The 24707-nt window shown below is 47.8% G+C and overlaps 1 protein-coding gene across 1 annotated transcript in view; it reads left to right on the plus strand.

The window, feature by feature from the left end:
* foxp1a (forkhead box P1a) overlaps positions 1-24492 on the plus strand; it is a 29358-nt gene extending 4866 nt beyond the window's left edge. Inside the window, 17 exon segments of the mRNA XM_076984611.1 lie at positions 4331-4482; positions 9062-9142; positions 12331-12471; positions 12585-12674; positions 12810-12905; positions 12907-12940; positions 13549-13714; positions 17680-17784; positions 19014-19101; positions 19432-19515; positions 20213-20420; positions 20745-20821; positions 21033-21134; positions 21260-21381; positions 21474-21540; positions 21824-21981; positions 22437-24492. Of these exon segments, the coding sequence (XP_076840726.1) occupies positions 4345-4482; positions 9062-9142; positions 12331-12471; positions 12585-12674; positions 12810-12905; positions 12907-12940; positions 13549-13714; positions 17680-17784; positions 19014-19101; positions 19432-19515; positions 20213-20420; positions 20745-20821; positions 21033-21134; positions 21260-21381; positions 21474-21540; positions 21824-21981; positions 22437-22638 (1959 nt within the window). The 5' untranslated portion in view covers positions 4331-4344 and the 3' untranslated portion in view covers positions 22639-24492.
* Positions 24493-24707: the final 215 nt, after the last annotated feature.

The following is a 24707-nucleotide window of genomic DNA, read 5'->3' on the forward strand; positions in this document are numbered from 1 at the left end:
TCTTCTGTTTACAACTGTCCGCCCAGACTGCTGAAGGGTATAACGTCTTCCAGTCTTATTAGTTTAAGCTTTTCTTTGAAGGTCTTCTAAATGTTTCTTGAAAAAACCATCCTGCACCACATAACACAGTTTGCAACAGAGTTCTCATCGGGATCAAGTAGGCCACTTAATTAGGAACACCTGTACACCTGCTCAATCATGAAGCTATCCAGTCATCCAATCAAAGGGCAGCAGTGCTGTGCATGAAAGTATGCAGACATGGCTCAAGACATCCAGTCGGCGTTCCCGGTAAAAGCTTCTCCAGGGGGATGGACGTGTGGAGTAAACTGGAACGTGGCGTGGTTGTTGTTGCCAGATGGGCTGCTGTGGGTCTTTCAGAAGCTGTTTTGTTCACGCAGAACACATTTCAGTGTTTCCACAGTCAGGTGCAATAAGGGTCTATTGAGCGGTAGTTCCGTGGGTGGGAACGCCTTGTTGATGCGAGAGGTCCGAGCAGAACGGTCAGACTGGTTTGAGCTGTCAGGACGGCGGCGATCACTCAAATAACCACTCCTTACGACCGCAGTGAGCCAAGAAACATCTCAAAACACACAGTACACTGAACCTTGAAGCTGATGGACTGCAACAACAGAATGCCAGTCAGAACAGGTTGCTACAATGGTCACTAATTAATTGAACGTGGACAGGTAAAGATGGCCTTACTGATGAATCTTGATTTATTCTAAGGAGAGTCATGCTCCGTTGACTCTGCCTGTGTTGTGTCAGTGGTTCTGGGTGGTGGTGATGGGATCACGGAGTTACTCATCCCGTCCCCTAATGCCAGTCGAATGCCCACTGATTGCCAGAGCTTCTCACCGTTGTAGGCCACATGCATTCCGTTATGGCCCCAACGTTCCCGTCTTCCCCAGCACACTGGACTGGCTATTTCCAGTATGACGACGTGCAATCTGGCAGTGCCCCACGTAGACGCCAGATCTGAAGCCATTGGAGCATACATTTGTAGGTGTGATAGAACGGGGGATCCATAGAACAAACCTGTAGCCGACACATCCGCAGAAATTACATGATGCAATTCTGTCTGCATGGAGCAAACTCTCAAATGAATGTGCTCCAGTGCCTTGTGGAGTTGATGACATGATGAATTGTGGCTGTTCTGGGAGACAACTGTAGCCGTGGTGAGAATACAGCTCCTGCAGTGTATCTGTGCTCTTATTGATTGTGTATGGCAGAGATAGTCATATATGCTCCATACTCCTTGCTGACTTGATTGACTCCAACTACTTTTTATTTTCTTCCTCTAAACCTTTTCTTTTTTCTTTTTTTTTTTTTATTCTTACGGAAATCCAGATAAGTGGAAAGGGTTCGCAGCCCGTTTCTGGCAGCCGTATGCCAGTACAAGAGTGGAAATTGAGAATTGTGGTAGAAAAAGGAATCTGGTCTGCGGTGCCAATTTCTGGAAATGGACCTCTGCTTCCACGGTGAAGGGACCTTCTGATGGTGAGGGGGGAAAGAACCGGTCCAAGTAGAAATGTAAGAAAGCGGTGCGGCTTGTGCAAAAAAAAAAAACAACAAACATATCACTTATGAAGCTATTTGTGCCTTTGAGCAATGAATACAAATGTAATAGAACATGACAGTTTGTCATGGTGAGCTGTGTTGTCCTGTACAGCAGTTCTGTAGTGTGTTTTGCTGCAAGTCAGTAGGCAGGCTAAATCCTATGTCTGTCATGAGGGAGCTGTACCTATGGTTACAGGCATCACTAATTGTAAGGTTGTGAACGTGTTCGGAAGGTTCTTCGGTGAAAATTAAGAGCTGTAGATTGGTGCTCGAGGCTTAAATTCTCATAGTCTCATATGTGTTAGTTATGCCGGGCTCATAAACGTTTTTCCGTCGAGTGGTGTAATAGAGGGCTGTGTCTCTTCCTAAGCTTAGAGGCCATGATATGACATGACTGGCTAAACATGTTCACAATGTAACATTGAAAAACGAATGATCTGACAATCATTTACCTGGTTTATGTTCTCGTTCTCTGCCTTAGCTATGCAATTAGCAAGCGGTGGTGGTGGTTGTGTTAAAGTCTGTCATAAAATGTAGGTGCCCTATAAACAATCTTTCTCTTACTCACTCACTCACTCACTCACTCACTCACACACACACACACTCTCTCTCCCCTCTCTCTATCCATGAAATGTATTCTTTATCTGGAAGATATTTTACCCCCCTAAGCTATCTGATTATACTGATGCACTTTTAATTAGCTAATTTTTCAAGGTCACATGGGTAGGTTATTTCACTGCAAAATTTCAGGCTTCATTATCTTCTTTACTACCTGCACATAACTGCTGTAACATGCCCCAGCGATGGCATAACCCCCCACAGTTAACTGTGTTTAAAAACAGCAGCACCATAGCAAAATAGGTTTGTATTGTCATGCAACAAAGTTCAACATGTTGGGTTGTTGCCAATCGATGATGGATGATTTGGCCAGTAGAACAAGGTTGCACCAAAAATTTAGCAATGCCATCATTCCAGGTTCCTGCAAGGATCTTTCAGAGCCGTTTACAATAGCCGTTAATTCTTCTTTGTTTGCCAGTGCAGGATTTTGAGAGGTCCTGGTCATCATACCCCCTGGTCAATAATTGAGATGTTTAATCATGGCCGTTTTACTCTGCTGTAACTCTGGTTCCCTCCTGGTGTGCGTTCTCTTGGTCAGTCTCTGTGTCTGTACCACAGAAGCTGACCAGTACATCTGTGATGACCCCCAAGGTTGAGCTGAAGGCACGAGGAGCCAGGGGAACGCATCTTGCTAAACAAGGAGTAAAAACAAAACACGAAGATCCACCAGCCGAGCGTCGTTTTCACGTTGGGTCGAGTCCGGAGATCTGAGAGCTCACAGAAATGAATTAAACCATTTGAGAGATTCTTGTGATTTTCTGCAGGTTTATTGAAAGGGGAAAAGTTAAAGGTCTTTTAATACGTTCATCTGTTTTGTCATGCAAAGTTCAGCACTGCATAGCTTGCATGTTAATTATCTAATGAGTTTAATGTATTGCTAAAACATAATGCATTCTAGTGTTCCGCTAAGATCAGATACAACATACCATACTTGTCAATGAGAAGGACTCACATTTATTCTCTCACGACTGTTAATCTGTTTAAATATATATGATTGCTATTCTGCACATTTGCATCTCTTAATGCCATTAGCCTGCTGCAGTAGTGGTAATGATGCACACTGATGCCGCATCTACTACAAATGATTTTAAAGACATTAATGACACGCATAACGAGTGAAGTATCGGGATAAACTAAAAGTATTTGAAAGTGTAATATCTTCCATGTAAAAAGGCCTGCAGGCGAGTTTGCATCAAATTACGCGTCTTAGTGTCCCATGAGCTGTGTTCTGGTTCACATTCATGTCAGGAGAGGGGCTGCTTGTTTGTCTAGAGATTTTCTCCGCTGTTTACTCTGGCGGTGTTGCTTTTTGAATCGCTCCCCCACCCCCACCAGCTGTTTACATAAGGCCCTCCCAGTGTATTATGGCACCTGCAAGATCTGCGGATCGTACCACCTGGTTAATGTTAAATTGCTCCAGAAGCACGATGTTTGTTAATAAACAGCGAACCTTGGGCTCCTTTGTTTACTGTAGTCATGGTGGCAGTCGGTTATTTAGAAAATATCGGCTCTGGGTTCCTTGTGTGGGAGAAGGTTTTACCGTGGAAGGACTGGGGCGTGGTCTTTTGTAGACTTTTTTTTTTTTTTTTACTCTAAGAAGGCAAAATCTCTGGAGTCGGTTCAGTTGCTTCATGAAACTTGTCCTTCCTGCGGACCACTTCTTACAGAAAGCTAGTGCCATAAGAGCAAAATTCAGTTTAACTTTGTTTTTGAATTTGAAATATTCACCAGGGCTGTCTAACAGGTTAACCTACATCGTATAGCAGGAGGCCTGGGAATGTTCTGTTTTCACGGCAGATTGTTTAGAGACATTGATGCGAACAGGCTGTTTCACACAGATGTTTGTTGACTTTAAGGAGGACAAAGCAGGATATCTGTTCAAGGGCAGAACCAACATTTCATTCTTTCAAAATGACACTTTTTGTGCCCCATTATTTTTCGTTGAGAGAATGTTGTATCAGCAGTTTTCCACTTCTGTCTTCTTTTCATGTGGTATTACACAAGATGGCTAAATTTGTACACTCTCATGCTCTCCGTACATCTGCTCTTCTGCCTGTTCTGTGATGGCCCCTCATCCCTTACTCAATGTGCTCTAGCATGGCAGACCGCTAACAGTACGCCGATCGGCACTAACGCGTGCGTGTCTTCGGTTTAGGTCGTCACGCTGACATGCAGGAGTCCAAGACGGATGAAGCTCCCAACGGCAGCTCGGCCGGCCAGGAGCGTCTGGGCTCTGAGGAGGAGCAGGTGACCAGCGAGACTTCAGCACTCAAAGCATCTCCAACCAACGCCCAGCAGATACAACAGGTAAAGGGTCATCTCAGGCCATCGACCTTCCCAAAGCCCCATCAATGGAGGCTTTCAGTGATCGTTTTCACTAGCTTTCTGATTGTAAAATTTCTGAAGACCGCGTTACTTTAAGGAAATGGTTACTCAAAAGTAAATCCTAACTGACGTTCCAACACTGGTTGCACAATGGTGTTGTTAGGCAACCAATCTTGAGCAAACATGCAGCAGACCATCTCTGAAGGCAGAGCTGTCTGCTCATTTTTGTTCTGTAATTTCCACCGTTGTAATTTCTAAGCTAGCTATCACTCGAAAGCCTTATTCCTGCCCAAAGGTCTGGCCTTGGCATGGCTTTGGTGACCGCACGGTTCCCCAACCCCAGAGCCACTCTGCCCCCGATCACCCAAACACTGTCGGCCTTTCCCCACGCCTCACTCTCAGCTTCCAGACAAATGATGTCACCGCAGTCACCCTGCAGCCTCTGAAATCTATTCCAGACAGCTGTGGGTTTCAGGGCAGCCCCTTCTACCCCCTTCCATTCCCCAACCTCACAACCCCACCCCCCTTTTTTGTGGAAAAAACAACCTTCTAGCTTTCTCCTGTATCTAGTATCATTTTCAGGTCCCTCGGGTTTCTCTCGACATGATCTGTCTGCCCCCCCCCCCCCCCCCCCGTTACGTCTCCATTGAAGTTTTCCATCCCCCCCCCTCGTGTCCCATCCTCCATTCTTTTCTTTCCGCCTCTGCTCCTCATGGGGGAGTTCCGCAGGGCCAGATGTTCGGCCCCGTCGAGGTGCGAGGACGCTCCTCTCGCTGGTCATTTTCTTTTCACAGTTGTCGAATTCCGGTTTCCTGGTTTTTCGTTGTTTGCTGCTTAACAATGGAAAATGTATATAAGAGAAAGTGGGGAAATATTGTTTTGTAAAATCTTCTGCTCTGGTGCAGCTTGTTTTTCATTTGTGGTTTTCTGGTATTGTGTGAAAGTTTTTGCTATATGACTGTTTAAGCTTTTTGTTTGCCGTTTCAACTGAATAGGCACTTCTGTTAAAAGCTGGCTTCTAATCAAGCAGTCCTTAGACCACAGACCATCGCATTGTACTTTTATTTGTTAACTGCAGAGTGTAGAAGGCTGTGATTTTTTTTTGACAACACATGCGAGCACATTAGTTTATATAGAGCATTGTTGATATTTATTTATCATCTATATTATTTGGAAGATTTTGGAAGTGACCTTTTTTGGCCTTGCATTCCACCAAAACTGTAAGCTAAATGAGCAGAAGGGTTGGGCGATATGACCATATCTACACAGGAACAGTGATGGAGGAAGAGCCAGTGGGGGGGGGGGGTCAATAACTACTGGGGGCCTAAAGATATTTACTTTTAATTTCAATGGACCTTTTCAAGTTTTATTTAAATGACGTCACAGTCCTTTTGTAAAAATGATGAACCTGGTATGACATTATTGTTTTCTCTTTAAAATAAAGGCATCACTAACCCGTGTCTTCCACCTATTAGACAATATTCTTTAAATGCTGGAAAAACTGCAGTGTTTAGGAATCATAAATCGGTCTTTACTAAACACTCTTCATTGGCACTGCCATGAACTGATTTTGGAATGTAGATCCACATTCTCCATAATAAGCACAATAATATCAAGCATTATTGTGGCAGTGCTGGTTCAGCATGGTGACGTGTCTGCCATCGCCGATGGGTGATTGAACCGTCTCATCTGTGCGGCTGCTGTTCATGGCTCAGAGGCAACAATAGCAAACATTTGCGTGGGCAGGGATAGAAATAGATTGATGGTTGGCTACCCAATAAGAAGGGTGGGTGTACAGTTGGACTTTACCTTCCTGGAGCGGACCCAGCAGTGATGCATCCTGGGACACACTCGTTTGCTAGCATTCGATGCTAAGCAGCGTGTGTCGGCAGGTAAACAGCGGCAGGCCGCCACAGCTTATCTTCTCTCGCAGCACTACGTCTGCTGTCTCCTCCGCTCTGCTGCGTGTACCTCCAGCCACCCCCACCTCACCTCACCCACCTCACCACCCCCACCTCACCACCCCCACCTCACCACCCCCACCTCACCACCACCCCCACATCACCACCCCACCACCCCCACCTCACCACCTCACCACCCCCACCTCACCACCCCCACCTCACCACCTCACCACCCCCACCTCACCACCCCCACCTCACCACCTCACCACCCCCACCTCACCACCCCCACATCACCACCTCACCACCCCCACCTCACCACCTCACCACCCCCACCTCACCACCCCCACCTCACCACCTCACCACCCCCACCTCACCACCCCCACCTCACCACCCCCACCTCACCACCTCACCACCACCCCCACCTCACCACCTCACCACCACCCCCACCTCACCACCACCCCCACCTCACCACCCCCACCTCACCACCCCCACCTCACCACCCCCACCTCACCACCCCCACCTCACCACCTCACCACCACCCCCACCTCACCACCTCACCACCACCCCCACCTCACCACCACCCCCACCTCACCACCCCCACCTCACCACCCCCCCCACCCCCACCTCGCCACCCCCACCTCGCCACCCCCACCTCGCCACCCCCACATCGCCACCCCCACATCGCCACCCCCACCTCACCACCACCCCCACCTCACCACCCCCACCTCACCACCACCCCCACCTCGCCACACGCGTGCCAGTGCCCCCCCCAAGCTGCTGCACACCTCCCGCGCCTCCGCTACTACACACGCACGCATACACACTCCTGCTACCACCACCGCACCACACACACACACTCATGCATACACACTCCGGCTACCTCCACCACACACACTCATGCATACACACTCCGGCTACCACCACCACACACACTCATGCATACACACTCCGGCTACCTCCACCACACACACTCATGCATACACACTCCGGCTACCACCACACACACACACTCATGCATACACACTCCGGCTACCTCCACCACACACACTCATGCATACACACTCCGGCTACCTCCACCACACACACTCATGCATACACACTCCGGCTACCACCACCACACACACTCATGCATACACACTCCGGCTACCACCACCACACACACTCCGGCTACCACCACCACACACACTCATGCATACACACTCCGGCTACCACCACCACACACACTCATGCATACACACTCCTGCTACCACCACCGCACCACACACACACACACTCATGCATACACACTCCGGCTACCTCCACCACACACACTCATGCATACACACTCCGGCTACCACCACCACACACACTCATGCATACACACTCCGGCTACCTCCACCACACACACTCATGCATACACACTCCGGCTACCACCACACACACACACTCATGCATACACACTCCGGCTACCTCCACCACACACACTCATGCATACACACTCCGGCTACCTCCACCACACACACTCATGCATACACACTCCGGCTACCTCCACCACACACACTCATGCATACACACTCCGGCTACCTCCACCACACACACTCATGCATACACACTCCGGCTACCTCCACCACACACACTCATGCATACACACTCCGGCTACCACCACCACACACACTCATGCATACACACTCCGGCTACCACCACCACACACACTCATGCATACACACTCCGGCTACCACCACCACACACACTCATGCATACACACTCCGGCTACCACCACCACACACACTCATGCATACACACTCCGGCTACCTACACCACACAATCATGCATACACACTCCGGCCTTTTGACAAGGGCAAAATCATTAATAAATGTTCATAGGTCATGTCGAAAATGTGCACTGATCATCACATTTTTAGGTCATATTGTTATAAATCATTACTTACACCCTAATACCTTTTAGCACTGAGGTCCCTGATGTCTCCTTCAGGACACATTTATGAATTTCTTGTCTAAAATTGACAGTGCCCCTATCCGTGGTCACAGCTGGTGGTCGGCCGCGTGTGGTATAACTCCACCATTCCTTTTGGCCAGGTGGTATTTTATGACACCTGCGGGTCGTGCCGCCCCATTCAAGAGTCCGGCCCCTGTCTGTCCTCATCCCGCGCTGCCTGGACCCTTTTAAGAGCCCGGCACCTGCGGCCGGTTCCACACTGGCTCCTTACGTGTGCTGCGTCTTTCTGTTTGCCTGCTCCTACAGCCGTGATGGTGCCGGCTTTGAAACGTTCAGCTGTGATTTGAAACATTAAAGCGACTCCTCTTTGTGAAATTTGGCTTGGATATTAAATAAAAAGATATTAAGATTTCTGGTTATAAAAGTTTAGAAAGCAGACAATCAAATCTCTTGTGTTGCCTGAATGTATTTTGGGACTCATGTAAAAAATAAAGAGTGGAAGTGGAGCTTAAAACACTCCACCCTGTTGTTCTTGAGGGGTTTCAGCCTTTTCCAGAGGGCATGGCCTTTATAGAAATGTACGAGGGGACAAAGGCTCAAATGTTGTGTGCACTAACAGACTGACAAAGAGCCCACGTGCATGTGCTCCTCTCTGAAACATATGAATAGTCCTTGGAGATCTGCCCAGCCAATCAGGATTTTGTTATTGTTTTTCGCATCTTCAGGCACTTCAAGTTGCTCAACAACAGCAACAACAGAGTGGGGAGAAATCCCAGAAGAGTGTGCAGAAGGAGCCAGAAACACAGGTACAACTACAGTCTGTTTACTGCTCAACACACACACACACACACACACACACTGACGCATGCACACACGCACGCACACACTCTTGATGATGTTTAATATTAATAAACACAAAAGGTTTACCTTGCGTTGAGGAGATCATACTCATGAACAGAACAGCATTCTTTTAAAACTATCATGTGCCTTGGGCACCAGTTACCAAGGACATAAATCTGTTGTCCAAATGTTTGCTTGGGCTTTATGAAAGTGTCCTTATTTATTTGTTAGTTTTCAAAAGGCCTAAAGTGCTTCACAGACAAAATACTGTGTTCTTTTTGTTTCTGTGACACTTTCTTGATCATTTTGATCTTGAACATTTCTTTGCGTGCCTATGGATAAAGTTGGAGACTTTTAGCCTGTCGGTGGGTCAGGCCGAGTATCCTGTCGATATGGGAGGTGAGCAGGGCGGGGCTACCGGCCAGTGACATGTGAACGCCCAGTCACACTGAGGTTGTGCTCTTTGGGCGCCTGCCATTGGTGGAAGAGGGGGGCAGGATTGGTTGGCTGGTTGGATTCCCACTAGCAGAATGCTGCCACCTCTACTCTCCTGATTCAAACAAGGTTGGTACAGCGTAACATTCTGCCTGTAATGCCAACGGAATTAATCAGGTTTGTGGCCGGGCGAGTTTGCTGCTGTGCGTTTGGTTGAACGGAGGCTACCGCGTGCAAAGTGCATTTGCTAGTCTTATTGACGAGATTCTTTATCTCTTATGTGTGCCGTTTTTGAACGAGACACAGGCGCTATTTTTAAACTTGTGTACCGGTCTCCGATAAAAACGTATCGAATGTTGTACCTGCATGTGCACCAAGTTTTACAGTTATCGATCACCTGCTCGGTTGGTTCCTTTAGATCAGTGTAAGTTGGATTAGCAGTAGATCTTCATGAACTGTGTGAAAGTGAATGTGCTGCTAGAGCACTACAGCGTGTTGTGAAGTGTGACTCTGGGTCCGGGAGGGAGTCGTTTACATCTGGGCAAGACTGACTGCTTTATATATATATATATATATTTCATTCTTTCCACTCCCCCTGTAATGTCACACAACAAGTGCTGAACTGGGTGGTTGTGGGGGTTGAGGGGATGTGTGTGTGTGTGTGTGTGAGTGTGTGTGTGTGTGGTGGTGGGGGGGTTTGGGGGTCCGGTGACACCTGATCTTGGGTTGCGTGTTGTAAACAATAGCTCTGTGGGGCTAAAAGGCTTTCTCCTTCTCGTTGTGGCCTGCTATCATTAGCTGTGCAGAAATCGAATCATGTCCCTCTTTAAGATGAGAAAGGCTCGCCAGAGCGTGAGTTGTTAGCTTGTACCTTTTATTTTTTTTGTTGCCTTCTCTGTCTGCTTTTCATATTTACCCAGATGCAGAGTAAAGGAAAGAATGTTATTTTTACTTTGGGTGGGGAACCCAAACCAGAAATGTTGAAGGTATTGAGGGCAATAACAAAGGGCTATGTTTGTTTTTGGACCGTTGAAGCCTGTTGATTTATGGGCTGTGTTTTCAGAAGCGCTCTCTTGTTGACATGTGCTCACTCATGGGGAGTTGGTTCTCTGACACACTGGCAAGAACAATAACAACAACAAAACGATGTTTGGACTTGTCTGTCGTCATGGAGACGGCACTCATCAGCACTGGCTGAGAGTGTAAAAGGAGAATTATTTACATTAATTGGTGGGTATGTTGGGGTTAAGCCCAGGGCTGTTGGAGCAGGCCTGCACTGGGGCTGGAGGGAAGTATCTTTGCCCGGACTCCCCAGGCTGGGCTCCCCCCCCTCCCTTTGCTGTGGTCGTTAGACAAATAGCCCTGATAGCAATTTTTTTGTTTGTCTGTTTCCTTCTCTGTCATTGGTTGAATGATGTCTTTAAAAAAAAAATAATTTTTAGCTGTTAGACCTTCACAGTAAGCTCACACACACACACACACACACACACACACACACACAAAGAGATAGTGTGGGAAAGAAGGGTGTGTGTGTGTGTGTGTGTGTGTGTGTGACGGTCCACTGTTATATTTCACTCCTAGCAGCAGTGACATGGTCCAGGTCTGTGTTTACTTGAGGCACAACACAGCTGGCTTTACTGGAGCCCCTTGTTTGTTTGTGTTGCAGAGCCTTAATTAAAATGCAATCTCCAGTTTTGTTTTTACAGTTGCTGTGTACCCCAGTGGATGTATTATTTATATGGCTCCACAAATGTGACTTTAATTATTCTGTTTATGTTTGTTGTAAACAATTTTAAAAAGCCGTGTGCGCGTGCGTGCGTGCGTACGTACGTGAGCGCGCGGCTTAAGGAGCAGTAATTGCTTGGGGCTAGGTGAAGCATGCTAGCCCATTTTAAAGGCTGTAGATTTGTAGAGACATTGGTCTCTCTTGTGGGTATTAATGTTTTTTGGCTTTCTTTTGTAGTTGCTTTAATGCTCATGTCTGAACCCATGTCGACACAACAGAAGTGGAAATGAATAATGCATTTGTCTTTTTTTTATATAAATTCTTTTGTATATAAATTCTTTTCTTTTTGTCTTCCTCAATCATGTTTGTAAATTATACATGTGTGGAGGTTTAAATAAGTAGCCTAGCGCCCCCCCCCCCCCCCCCCCCCCACACACACACACACACACACACACACACATTTTCAGATCAGGGGAATTTGTCTCTGCAGAAGCAATGCGGAATTCTGGGGACCACATCGTTTTCAAGAGATGTTTGTTTGTTTATGTAGCCTTGTTGATGTTTACAGTTAAAACTCTGAGAACTTGAGATCTTTCCCCGAAATGCCCAGACGGTGAAAACAAGGGGTCTGCCGTCTGTGTTGGGGGAGTGGTGCGGTACGCCCCCTCCCTGCGGCCGGGCCGGCTCTGCCAGACGAACGTCACGGTCCCGGCCGCGGGGCGCGTCTGTTCCTGCTCCACCAGAGAGCTGCGCCTCTACCGCCTCTCCTCCAGGGGCGCCGAAGAGCTTGGCTAGCTACAGCTGGGGGCTAGAAAAGACTTTTAATCACGCGTGGAACTGTTGCTTTATGCAGCTTTGCCGGGAGTTGTGTGTGTGTGTGTGTGTGTGTCTCAAGTGGCAGGAGAAATCAGGAGAATGTGGGGTTTTTTTTATTTTTGGGGGATTTATTAATCAAAAGGCAATATTGATGCAGGTGTGCGTGCGTGTGTGCAGGTGCCCGTCTCCTTGGCGATGGTGACCCCTCAGGTGGTGACCCCTCAGCAGATGCAGCAGGTCCTCCAGCAGCAGGTCCTGAGTCCCCAGCAGCTCCAGCTCCTCCTGCAGCAGCAGCAACAGGCACTGATGTTACAGCAGGTACGTCGCTCAAAATGCCAGCGCGCCCCTGTCCAATCACCGCACGCCGCCGCCCCCCCCAAGCCCCGCCCCCTAACGCCCGCCCCGGGCACCGTGCCCTCGCTCTGTTGCAGCAGCAGCTCCAGGAATTCTACAAGAAGCAGCAAGAGGAGCTCCACCTGCAGCTCCTCCAGCAGCAACACGCCAGCAAGCCCAGCAAGGAGGTAGGACACCCCCACACACACACACACACACACACACACACACACACACACCTGCCGCCGTGTCCAAACGCACCTCCCTCATCCTCTGTGACGGCGTGTGTGTGTGTGTGTGTGTGTGTGTGTCCTCTCCTGCAGCATGCGATTGCCCAGCAGATGGCCGTCCAGCAACAGCTGCTCTCACTGCAGCAGCAGCACCTGCTCAGCCTGCAGAGGCAGGGCCTGCTCGCGCTCCCCCCCCACCACCGCACTCGCCTCGCTGCCTCACGGTAGGCCATGCCCCCTGGCTCCTCCCCCCGTCTGGCTCCTTATTCTTTTCTCACTGGCTGGTGGCATCAGGCTTAGTCCTTAGTCCTAGTCAGTTTGGGACCAGATTTCTGGATTGACCTAGATGACCTAGGGCAGGGTGGGGGCGGAGGGGGTGGTGCTGTCACAGCAGTCTTCTCCTCGGTGAAGTCATGGAGCTCTCGTGTTACATGTGTCTGAGCAGCGGTACAGTGAGCCGGTCCGTTCCAGTACACGGCGCTAGTCACTACAGCTGCCTGACGACTCCAGACAGAACATGAGCCTTAATGGTTTCTCTAGCGTACGGCCACTTAATTAGGAAAATTATTATTTTGCGGTTTGAGATTTTTTTTACGGTACGTATCGTCTCCCAAGCGCGTTATTAAAAAGCACTTTGATTGATCTTCCAAGGGGGTAGAATCTGTACTGCTATCATTTCAAATGCAATAACAGAAATGTAAATAACGATTGCGCTTTGGCAGCGGGCGCCGTTAGCAGTAACTCCCCACCGCGAGCGATGTAGCGGTGACGGAGGAGGTGGAGCTCCATTAGACCACAGGTGAGCTGCTCAACACCCACCTGTGCTCCGCAGGTCTGCTCCCGGCCGAACTGCAGCAGCTGTGGAAGGACGTGACGGAGGGCAGGGTGGAGGAGAAGAGCAGGGCCGACAAGTCGCCTTCTCCGCCCAAACCTCCGCCCATCGCTCAGCATCCCAGCACCAATGGGCACCACGCACACCGGCCCGCCAGGAGAGAGAGGTACTGACCCCCCGCGCCCTGCCACCCGCGCCCTGGTCCCCAGTTGCTCTGAATTTCAGACTTAACACGAATGCTTGAAAACCAGCAAAGTCTCGGTTCGTTTTCTTTAATGGGACGAACGAGTTTCACGCAGAAATACATACATTCCGTGTGAGCGAAAGGGAAATGTCCTACGGTGAAGCGAGAGGATTCGGCAGCAGCTCGATAATTAAACGTAATTCCCACGCATGCGCGAGGACACGGCGCTTGGCAACACGCAGCTGATTCGCCACAACAAGCTCACGCCAGCACAACCCCATCCAAATGACCGAAACACTAATACCGCTGGTCATTAGAATACACTAAGGTAGATCGGGTAATATTTCAGACGTTTTTAGCACACCTTCAAACACCTACTGAACATGTGTCAACTTGTCATGTCATGGCATTAGCTATGAAGCTGCTTACCATTTTAAAATGCAGCCCATCCTGTAAATAGATTTTGTGTTGCATCAGCTTGTCCTGCTGGTACTGGTTACCTGTTCATGTGTAGACAGTAAAATAAAAAGATCTTACAAGCACAAACACTTTTATTTCTTATTGACACATAGATACAATGTCAGCATAGTAACCGTCTGTTGATCAAGTTGTCTTATTGTTTTTCGTTAGTATAAAACGCAATAATAAACAAGTGTCAATAGTAGCTGATTTTAATTGTACATTTAAGGGGTGTCGGTCTCCCTTCCCGGAGGGGCAAAGTTTTTGCTTCCAACCCCAACTTAAAGCAGCTCGTCGAGTTAATTGAGCCCTTCGGTGGCATCTGAAGATCGGAGCCAGGTGTGTGTGGAGGTGAGCTCCGCAGGGATCTTCAGGAGCGCTTTTGGGGCGAGTCAGGTTCAGGAATTGCACCACAGGCGATTGTTAATGCGCTTCCTGACCCAGCCTTGGCTTCTCCCAGCTCCAATTTGATGAAATTTCACATGCCTTTAGGTGCATCAGCTGCTTCCCTTTGGCATTTCAGGCATTTGAGGTCCCCCCCCCCCCCTCCCAGAAAACCAGTTCAGCGACTGTTTGCTGGTTGGTAACTGGTGTTTTTGCGGAGGCAGGGCGGTGGCGTGAATGGCTCGGGCGTTGGGCGCAGCAGTTGTTTGCGTGGCCGTGTGGAACTCTTTTTGGCTGTGCTAATTTGTGCCCCGCAGGCTTAATGATGTTTGCTTACGTGCTCGCGTGCACAGGGGCATTTCACTCCTGCGCTTGCAAACCCGTTCGTTGGTACGTGCAAAATCATCTAGCTCGCACGTCTTTAAGGACTTTTGGCTCGCGGATGGCCGCGGGTCCTGCGTGTTGGGACCGCGCGGGACGCCCTTAGTCCTCACAGCGTTGGCGTCTGCGAGATGAACTGTGAGATGTGGCCGCACAGTCGAGCGAGGACGTTCAGGTTGTTGCTGGAAGTGCTCACTTTCAAAACCTCCCAAGGCGGTAATGCAGCAGCGATATAATGTTACTACAATATGGTTGTTCTGCTCCATCATGAAGCTTTTAACACTCCATAACGTCCTACTATATTGTAAAATAAGGCCTTTCTGACATGCCCGGCTTAACTCGCAGCCCACCAAGGTTTTAATTTTGACATTTGGGGATTATTGACTGGCTTCTTTTACCTGTCCTTGTGTGAAGTCATAGCGGAGGCCAGAGGTTATTCCAAGACCTCTTCCGGGCAGCGGCCGCTGTGCGTCTGCCCCTCTGAAACCCCGCGGCCCTGCGCTGCGGTGGCTGATATCGGTCGGGACGCAGCCCGTGTGTCTCATGTGTCCCGCAAATTCCTCGCCGGCAGCAAGGCGCCAGCAGCCAGAACCGCGCGTGTACGCCAGCTGGGGCGAGCGAGGCCGAGACCACCTCTCCTGGAGGACGGAGACACGCCATCATTGTTTCTCCTGCACGATACCCCCCCCCCACCCTCCCAATGCCCCGAAGCATCCTACTCTGTCACAGAGAGCTTTCCTCCAGGACCCTCATCCCCAGACCCCCATCTCCAGCTTTTCTTTCCAGCACTAATTCAGCTCCACGGTAGCAGCTCATCACTGCCTTTTCTGCCCAGAGCCTCCGTCGTGCTTTCTGATGTGCGGGCTGGAATTTCACAGTGCCGTCTGGCCCAGAGAGTGCATGTAAACAAAACCCGGTAAACATATTTTGTTGTGTTTTGCATTCTCATTTATTTGCAAAAAGGCTGCATTAATTTGTTTGCCAGATTTGCATTATTTGTGACTATGCTGGATGTGATATGATTTGTGGTCACACGCGGTGGAGGGGATGAGACCTGCTCATAATCTTATTTTACCTGGAATGTGTAAGGAATGAATCATCATTCCATTTATGGTTTTGTAAACAAGATTGCATATCCCAGCTCTGGCAGATGGAAAATTCCAGCATTTGTTATGAATATTAGAGGAGTAATATTCCCCTCTTTAGCATGCTATTACAGGAACATTACTTTGAACAGCCTGATGGGGATATGAATGCCTCTATTTAGAGTTTGTTTGCTTGTTTAATGCTGTATTTATTTACCTCCTGAAGTTTCCGTCACTTCCTGCGACATTCTCAAGAATAGAAAAACTGCATTGCAGAAGAGTAAATGGAGAACCATAGTTGTATTCCCACCTTGGACTGGTCCCAGTGCAGTACCACCTGCATTCGTGCAATACCAGTCCTCCCAGCCCATGTTTTTACTCTGTTGCCTTTTCTAAATTCTCATCTAACAGACCAGTAGCACTTAATGTGTCTCGAGCAGTGTGCCGTAACAGTACTGTGTCGTAACCGTAATGTCCCATAACGGTAGCAATTAATGTGTCATTGTGCGGCACTAATGGGCCATTTTAAATGAAAGTCTTGGATTGAACCTGAGTTTCTAGGATGACTGAGCTGAGATCAGTGATTAAAACCCTATCATATGAATATTCATGAGAGGACGGGGCTCTCTGGGGGCTATACTTTGCCTTCTACATGGATAAACCAACATCTGACCAGTCCTGTTGTGATCAGTAGTAAGCAGTATGCTTGTCACCATAGCGGAAGAGTGTCTTGGACACTGTTGCTGCACCACTGGTTGCTGTGTAAAGGAAAGGCGAACCATGTGCAGCTCTCGAACCTCCAGAACAAAGGTTGGAGCCCGTACTGACCGTCACTGAGGCCGTGAACCTGGCTACGTGTTTCTGAATCAACCTCTTCACCTGCATGGCTTCGATTTGCTGATGAATCCAATCTCTGCATCTGTCAGTAGTGAAATATTGGCTGTGAACAGTATCAATTTTGTAATATGAGTCTAACACAGTCTATGTTTTGGACGGCCTATATATTATATATATATATATATATAATATAATATATATATATAATACACACACACATTTTTTAAATATCAGAATTGCTTAAAATGACAAACATTAGACTGCAAACTATTGACTAGAACTTTGCTAAAGGGCGTATTTGCATTGGCAAGTCAGTCATGGCAATTGCAAACAGTCAAATAATGTGTGATGAGAGGCTGTGGTTGGGCATGTCCCATAGACACTCCGAATGTCCGAACGGCTCGGCCGCTGCTCGTTAACCGAACCCGTCTGCTTTTCGGCTCCGAGTAGAGGTGCTGGTCCTTTGGTACACGTACGTTTTTGCTATCGTTAATCATTGGCTGCTGTTCCTACCGCTGCGTGTGCTGCTGGTGTGAACACGCTAACATTTTGACTCTTGGCACAAGTGGTGCATTTGAATCTTGCACAAATTGACTCTGAGTCTAATTAGCATGCGTAGTTTAACTTGCCTGTAAGCAGAATGCAATGTCAATATAGCGTCTTCTCGTATATACAGCAAAATATAGAAAATCAAGCCGTGACCTCCGACTCAAACAGATTGAGCCTATAGATGTGTAATGTCGTCACACCCCAAAATCTAACGGCGTGCTGCGTGTTTTGACGCTGTGCTTTGTGTGGTAGTTCACAGGAGGCCCATTCCCACAGCAACCATCCCCTGTACAGCCACGGCGTCTGCAAGTGGCCCGGCTGTGAGGCCGTGTTGGGAGACTTCCAGTCCTTCCTCAAGTAAGTGGAGAGTCCCGCGCCGTCTCGCTCTCCGTCGTCCTGCCTGTGCCCCTCCTGTGCAGGTGGGGGGGACCCGCTGAAGAAAGCGACCCCCACGCCTCCGGCGCTTGGTGGTTTCTGGTCCGTTCACTCGTTCATTTGCTTTCTGTTCTATCGTTCGTTTTTCCTTTCTTTTCCATTTTTCTTTCCTTGTCAGCTTATTTTAACATGTGCCCTTCTTTTTCTTCCTCTTCAAAAGTCCCCTCTCTCTCTCTCTCTCTCTCTCTCTCTCTCTCTCTCTCTCTCTCCACCCCCCCCCCTGTTTCCCTCCCTCCCCTGCGGTGGTGCAACGACGGGGGCCCCTCAGGGTTGAGCCGTGCTCTGTGATAAACAGTGTACCCATGGTGATCCTGGCCGTCCCTCCCAAAACAAACAACAGGAGGATGTTTATCTGTGCCCCCTCCGCTGACCCTGACCCCTGCTCCCACTCCGCGTCCCCGCCCTGCCTATTGCCACAACACTGGCTTTGTCCTGCTCGCCCCTGCCGGCCTATTAAAAAAAAACACACTCTCCAAATGACCACAGATCAGCCCGCCGTCGTCCACGGCTCCGGCCGCGCGCACCAGCCGTTTCAGCCACGACGCCGTCATTCCCCGCTGGAACTTTAAACAGTTGAAATTGTTTGATAAGAGGTGCGGCAGGTTTCTGCTGAAGGATCATAAACAGTCCAATAAATTGTGATTGCGTTTGAAATGGTTGCGCTGAACTGTGTTTGCCTTCTTTACGGTTTAAGGAGCTGTAAATAATAGAAATGTCATGTGTATGGTTGCAGTGTTTATATTTTGGCTTTTGTTCCTCCTGTTTTCAAATCCACTTCTAGGTAATCTGGTGTTCTTTTGGGTTTCAGAGAATATGGATTTTATTTAAATGGAGCATAGTTTTGATTGACACGGTAGCAATCATTGCAGCAAGTGGTGTTTTAATGTTCAGCTCTGAGTGGGCAGTGAACTTGGCAGCAAAACCAGCTATGCCGTGAATCCATATTTCGGTTTTCTTTAGAAACGTGGGATCATGTACTTTTGAGCGCAGTGGCGGTGTGCCACTCACCTTTGACTAAACTGCCCCCTAGTGACCAACCTCTTAAACGCAGCTGAACCTAAAGCTCCTTCCAACTCTGGTCATTCACTCATGTCTGGATCTTTTGTGCCCCCCAATTCTCTAATAGTTCTTGTTGGTTTCTGTGCTTTCAGGCATTTAAACAGTGAACACGCTCTGGACGACAAGAGCACAGCCCAGTGTCGAGTTCAGATGCAGGTAGTCCAGCAGCTCGAGCTGCAGGTGGGTGTTCAGGAGGACGTCAGACGCATACCAGCACCACGGAGCTCTTGGCTTCAGTTTGGTCAAGGCACCATGATGAGACGCACCACTTTCTTGTTGTGTGAAAGTTATTGCACTTGTTTTCAAAAGCAAATGTGGGCGGTGATGTGTTTTGAGCTGTGAAATTTACTTTTAACTCAGTACGTAAAAAAATTATTTAATGAAGTTATTTACATCCCATAAATGGATATCCTGGTAAACAATAATCGAGAAAGGATCTAGAAGGTTCTGGGAAGTTCTGCGAACACATTATTCATCTTTGTGCCCGCCTTGTTTGTGTTTGCCAAACAGCTCGCTAAAGACAAAGAAAGACTCCAGGCAATGATGGCCCACCTCCATGTCAAATCTACTGAGCCCAAACAAAGCCCACAGCCCGTAAGTACACCAGCTCGCCTCATGGGTCGACACTTTGGGCTTCTCCCCAACTCTGACTCTCCTTCAGCCACCGGACCTTTTCAGGGCGGGCAGTTACACTCGAATACATTTTATTACAGTGGAAACCCCTGCTGGCCTCAATGTCTGCGAACATGTACACAGCAGTGGTTTATTTCCAAAATAAATACACTAAATTGTCTTATTTTCATGTGGAATATTGCAACTGTGATGTCCAGATAAAGATTACTTTTTGACTTATGGGAACTGACATTGGGAACTGACATTGGGTGGTGCAGTGAAGAGTTTCAAGACACGTTTTGGTCCTATGAAATTGGCTGGATTTCTAATTTGCATAAAGCTTCATGATTGGATGGTGTGATGGCCACAGCACAGAGGTAAACAGTCCCAGATGCTGGTTGGCGCTGAACTGAGTCTGTGTGTGAGAGTACTACACAATCTACATATTGTGCCTGATTTAAAAACAAAAAAGTGTAAACCTTTATAGCAGTTCATAGTACATTGACTGTACTGGTAAATGCAGATGTGCCGATTTATCTTGTATGGTTATCCTATTGTTAATTTCTACATTTAATTTTACCTTGCCATTACATAATGGCTGTAAAGAGTTAAAACTAAGGTGTGTGTGTGTGTGTGTGTGTGTGTGTGTGTGTGTGTGTGTGTGTGTGTTTTCTGAAAGGTCAATCTGGTTTCCAACCTCACCCTCGCCAAGGCGACGGTTCCCAAGGCCACTCCCTCCATGAGTCTTTCCCAGAGTGCCACGGCCCCGTCTACGCCCCTCACGCCGCTGCCCCAGACCCCCACCGTCATCATCCCCAACAGCCTGCACGGGGTGGGGCCCGTACGCAAACGCTACTCGGACAAGTACAACCTGGCCATGGACCAAGGTGAAGGAAACCCTCCTACACGGACACAACCAGTCGAGCACCAACCATTTTAACCAGCCGTGCAATTACAGCCTCGCAATGAATGAGCACTTGATCAACGGTGAACCTACCCGGGTCATGCGATGTTCTGTAAATACAGCGCTGTTGCTGACCCCTGTTTGACCTTGAGTGCCGCCTCCTCTGTACTCCCCTTACGGCAGGGTTGAAGTTCCTGAATGAAACCGCTTCTCAATGCCCGACGGGGAGCTCCTGGGAGAAGGAAGTTCATGGTCCAACTTTGACTGTGTTGTCTCTGTGTTTGTTTTTTTTTCCTCCACCTCTCAGATATTGTGCAGAATAAGGAGTTTTATTTAAGTGCTGAGGTCAGACCCCCGTTCACGTACGCAGCTTTAATAAGACAGGTAAGGACACTGGCTGACGTGCTAGCGCTATCGTTGAGCTCTCTGTGACGCCACATGACGCCTACAGTTTGTAAATATCCAGGTCTGGTTTGGGAACTGTGTACACACTGTAATTACAGACTGTTACTTTAAGGATTGCAGTGCAGACGTAACATTTACCGAGATGTGAACAAAACGGTTATGGATAAATGGTTGTTGGAATCTTTTTCAGGCGATTTTCGAGTCCCCGGACAAGCAGCTAACACTAAACGAAATCTACAACTGGTTCACTCGAACATTCGCGTATTTCAGGCGCAACGCAGCAACATGGAAGGTAAAAGCACGATGATTATAGAGAGACAACACGATGATGATGATGGTGCTGTTGTCCAACGGTTTTTTGGCAATATGTATTTATGGCATGTAAGATCCATGTTGTCTCGCCCTTTTCCCCGGTAGAATGCGGTCCGTCATAATCTCAGCCTCCACAAGTGTTTTGTGAGGGTGGAGAATGTGAAAGGAGCCGTTTGGACCGTGGACGAGCAGGAGTTCCAGAAGAGGAGACCCCAGAAGATCACTGGGTACGACTGCCCACTCCCACGTTGCAGGGTTGCGTTTAATTTTTGCTTTCCTTTTTGGGTTTATCGTAAAATGTGGCTCTACTTTCCCGTAGGTCTCCGTCTCTGGTGAAGAACATCCAGTCGAGTCTTGGTCAGAACCCTGCTCTCTCCGCATTACAGGTACACACGCCGACGCTCCAGGTGTCAGGTGACATTCTGACGTTAAAATGAGTGAGGGGATGGGGGAGGGGCATATTTGGATAGGTCAGAGTAGCACACACCACTTGGTCATACATGGTCAAACTGGATCTGCTGAAGTCTTTCACCATTTACCCGATGCCTGAACGTTGCTCATTAAACGTGTTCAGCGTCAGCCCGTCAGGCTACCACTGATCCCAGCAGAGATGTGCACGCGTTAGTTAAGCCCCCGCGGCAACGTGGTTAACGGCGCGACTCCCTCCAGGCGGCCATGGTGGACAGCAGCCTGCCCCTCTACGGCTCCGCCTCTGTGGGAGGCGGCGGTCTCAAGGGCCTGGCGGGTGGCGCGCACGAGGAGATGAGCGCTCACGAGGACGGCTCCCGCAGCGACTCCAGCCTGGACCTGTCCCCCATGTCTTCTCTGTGAGTCACCTTAAACAGTCTCGCCATACCTCCACTCCACTCGGCACACTAGCCACACCCCCTGCTCCTCTCCTAAGTTTGTCCCACGCTGTCTTCAGAATCTCAAGGCTGGGTAACTTTGAGACACTTTGCTCAAGATTAAACCTGCTAATTTGTTTCATTGACGTAGGGTTGTAAATAAATTGTAATTGCTGTAATGTGATTATGTAATGTCTTCCAACGAACGCTTTATTAGACCCCCTTATTTGCATGTTCTTTATAGTAACATTTACCCTTTTTTACCCTTTGTTTTTAAATGTACTGGCAGTTAACGTCTTTTTTTACCTCCGGAGCCAGATAAAATTATTACACCCCCCCCAAATCTCAGTAAAAGTGCAGAGCTCTCCTGTGCCGGCCACTGAGTGTGCAGTGCTGCAGTTCCTCCTGCTTGACCCGGAATGGCCGTGTGTACGCAGGCACCACGGCGGAATGAAGGTGGAGCAGATGGAGGACGTGGAGGACTCCATGTCCCCACAGATGGGGGACGAGCACAGCCCAGACATGGCTCACGACGCGGACTACGCCGAAGAGCACCACCCCCAGACGGCGCGAGCGGCTGCCTTCTCCTTAAACACCGCCACTGCTCGGGACCATTCCCGCACCACTTCAAGTTCTTAACCGAAGCCCCTCAGTTGACAGCTAAACCATGTACCAGCAGACTCTGAGAAATGTTTCAACCAGAGTTGAGTTCACAACTATTCCACTTGGGAACAACCTTTTTATTTATTCTTTGGAGCTACCTGTTGTTTTTTTGTATGCAATGGAATGACCTCCGCGGTACAAAGGGCTTCTCTTCGTAGAGGTAATGGCTACATTGTAAAGGTTAGCCCATAGACTAGCAGAGGATATAGAGGAGGGCTATTGCCCGGTCTGTTGTCTCCAGTCTACACTTAAAATAAGCACTACACCACCTGCGTTGGCTACTTGCAAAACCTCATCACTTCAATCAGGTGATTCATGTTACGGTTTTACTGCGAGTGCCATTTTGACACTAGAAGCATCTAGGACCAGGACTCCCCCCGCCCTGACCCCCCACCCACCCCCGTCTTGCCGTAAAAGCGAACGTAGGAACTCCAGGAACTCTGATTCACTATTATGAGTCTTCTCACTTCTGCGATGTGCTGAACTATGTTTAGTCCATGTTTGAGCACCACTGCCTCAAGTACTATGTGGTTGGTCACCATTGGGGGGGTCACACTCGGCCTTAAATATGGGTCTGCCCTTTTGTTGTCAGTCTGCTCACTGAAATCGTGAATGTCTTTTGAAATTCATTTTTTTTTCTTTTCGTTTTATTTTCATGGTAGAACCAAAACCAAAGGGAACATTTTATAACCAGCACTTGATGATGAATGTTTTTCTAATTATTAGTTTTTGATTTGCTTTTCTCCACGTGTTTGTACAGAATAATGCTGTATCCAGTCACATAAACACCACCACAAACGAACAGTCAAAACGCAGGTTTCATGTGTTCATTTACTAACAAGGAGCTAAACCAAATGTCTGTGTGGAGCAACATTTTTGTCTAGTTTTTGGTAGGTCCCCCCCCCCCCCCCCCCCCCCAATTGTAGATAGAAAATATCAACAACTTACCAAAGATTGTGAAAGTGAAGATGCTTTTTATGATATGTGCTTTGTTTACATCGTCCCTTTTGATATACCATTACAGAAATGTTTTCCTTCTGTTGAGTTGGGACTCATTAGACTGTATCAAATGTCCCATACATTGCATGGATATGTAATGTTTAAACATGGTTGGAGATAAAGAAAAACATACAAGGCATGTGACTTCAGAGGCTCATCTTTGGTTAAACAAACAAAACCCAAAACACACGAGTTATTCATTCCATTCATTGCAGACGATTATCTGCATTGAAATGATCTTGCAAATTTCACTTGCTACTGAAATAACCATGCATGGGCCATAGAACATGCTGCTTTTTATCAACCACTGCCGTCATGAGGTGTGGATTTCAGGTTTTTTGTATTGGAGAAAATCTACCCCAGGATTTTCATCCAGTTGCTTGCCAAATATCTCAAGCTAGCAGGTGTAATTAGTTTGTGCACCCAGCTAAAACAAGACATATTGCTAGATAGAGCATATTAATGGAGCATATTTCTTGATCCATTAAATAATGGAAGGAGAAGGCTAGCTCTTTGGGTAAAGACAGACTGGATCGATATTCAACGTTTACTTCCACTTCTGTTTTAGAACTTGCTTTCGTAGTTGTTCGATTTTTTGAAAAATTTTTTGAAATTGAACCTTTTTAAGGTTTTTGGTAAATAATAGCAGCTATATGGAAGTGAGCAAGCATTTTTATGTATTTAATAAAGCCATCTGATTGGGTTCAGCATTGTATTAACCACAAAGACCAAATAATTTGGTATGACATCTTTACATTTCTTTATTATATTCTTCATGTGTGCTTATACTGGGAAAATAGCATATTTAAAAAAATACATTTCATAAAAATGTCTCCTTGAAGTCTTTCTACGTCAGCTGCGTGTGAATATATTACTACAAAAGATCAACAAGAAAATATAGAATACAATATATTAAAGCTGTCGGACATGTCTTTCTATCCCTCTCTTTAAAAATCAAAGCAACATTAACTCACTGGTACACGCAAATAGACATGGCACTTTAAAAACAGAACTGAGTAAAAGCTCAAATACAAGCGTGCTGAGGG

This window comes from Brachyhypopomus gauderio, chromosome 21 (assembly GCF_052324685.1).
Source record: "Brachyhypopomus gauderio isolate BG-103 chromosome 21, BGAUD_0.2, whole genome shotgun sequence".
NCBI classification, from domain to species: Eukaryota; Metazoa; Chordata; class Actinopteri; order Gymnotiformes; family Hypopomidae; genus Brachyhypopomus; species Brachyhypopomus gauderio.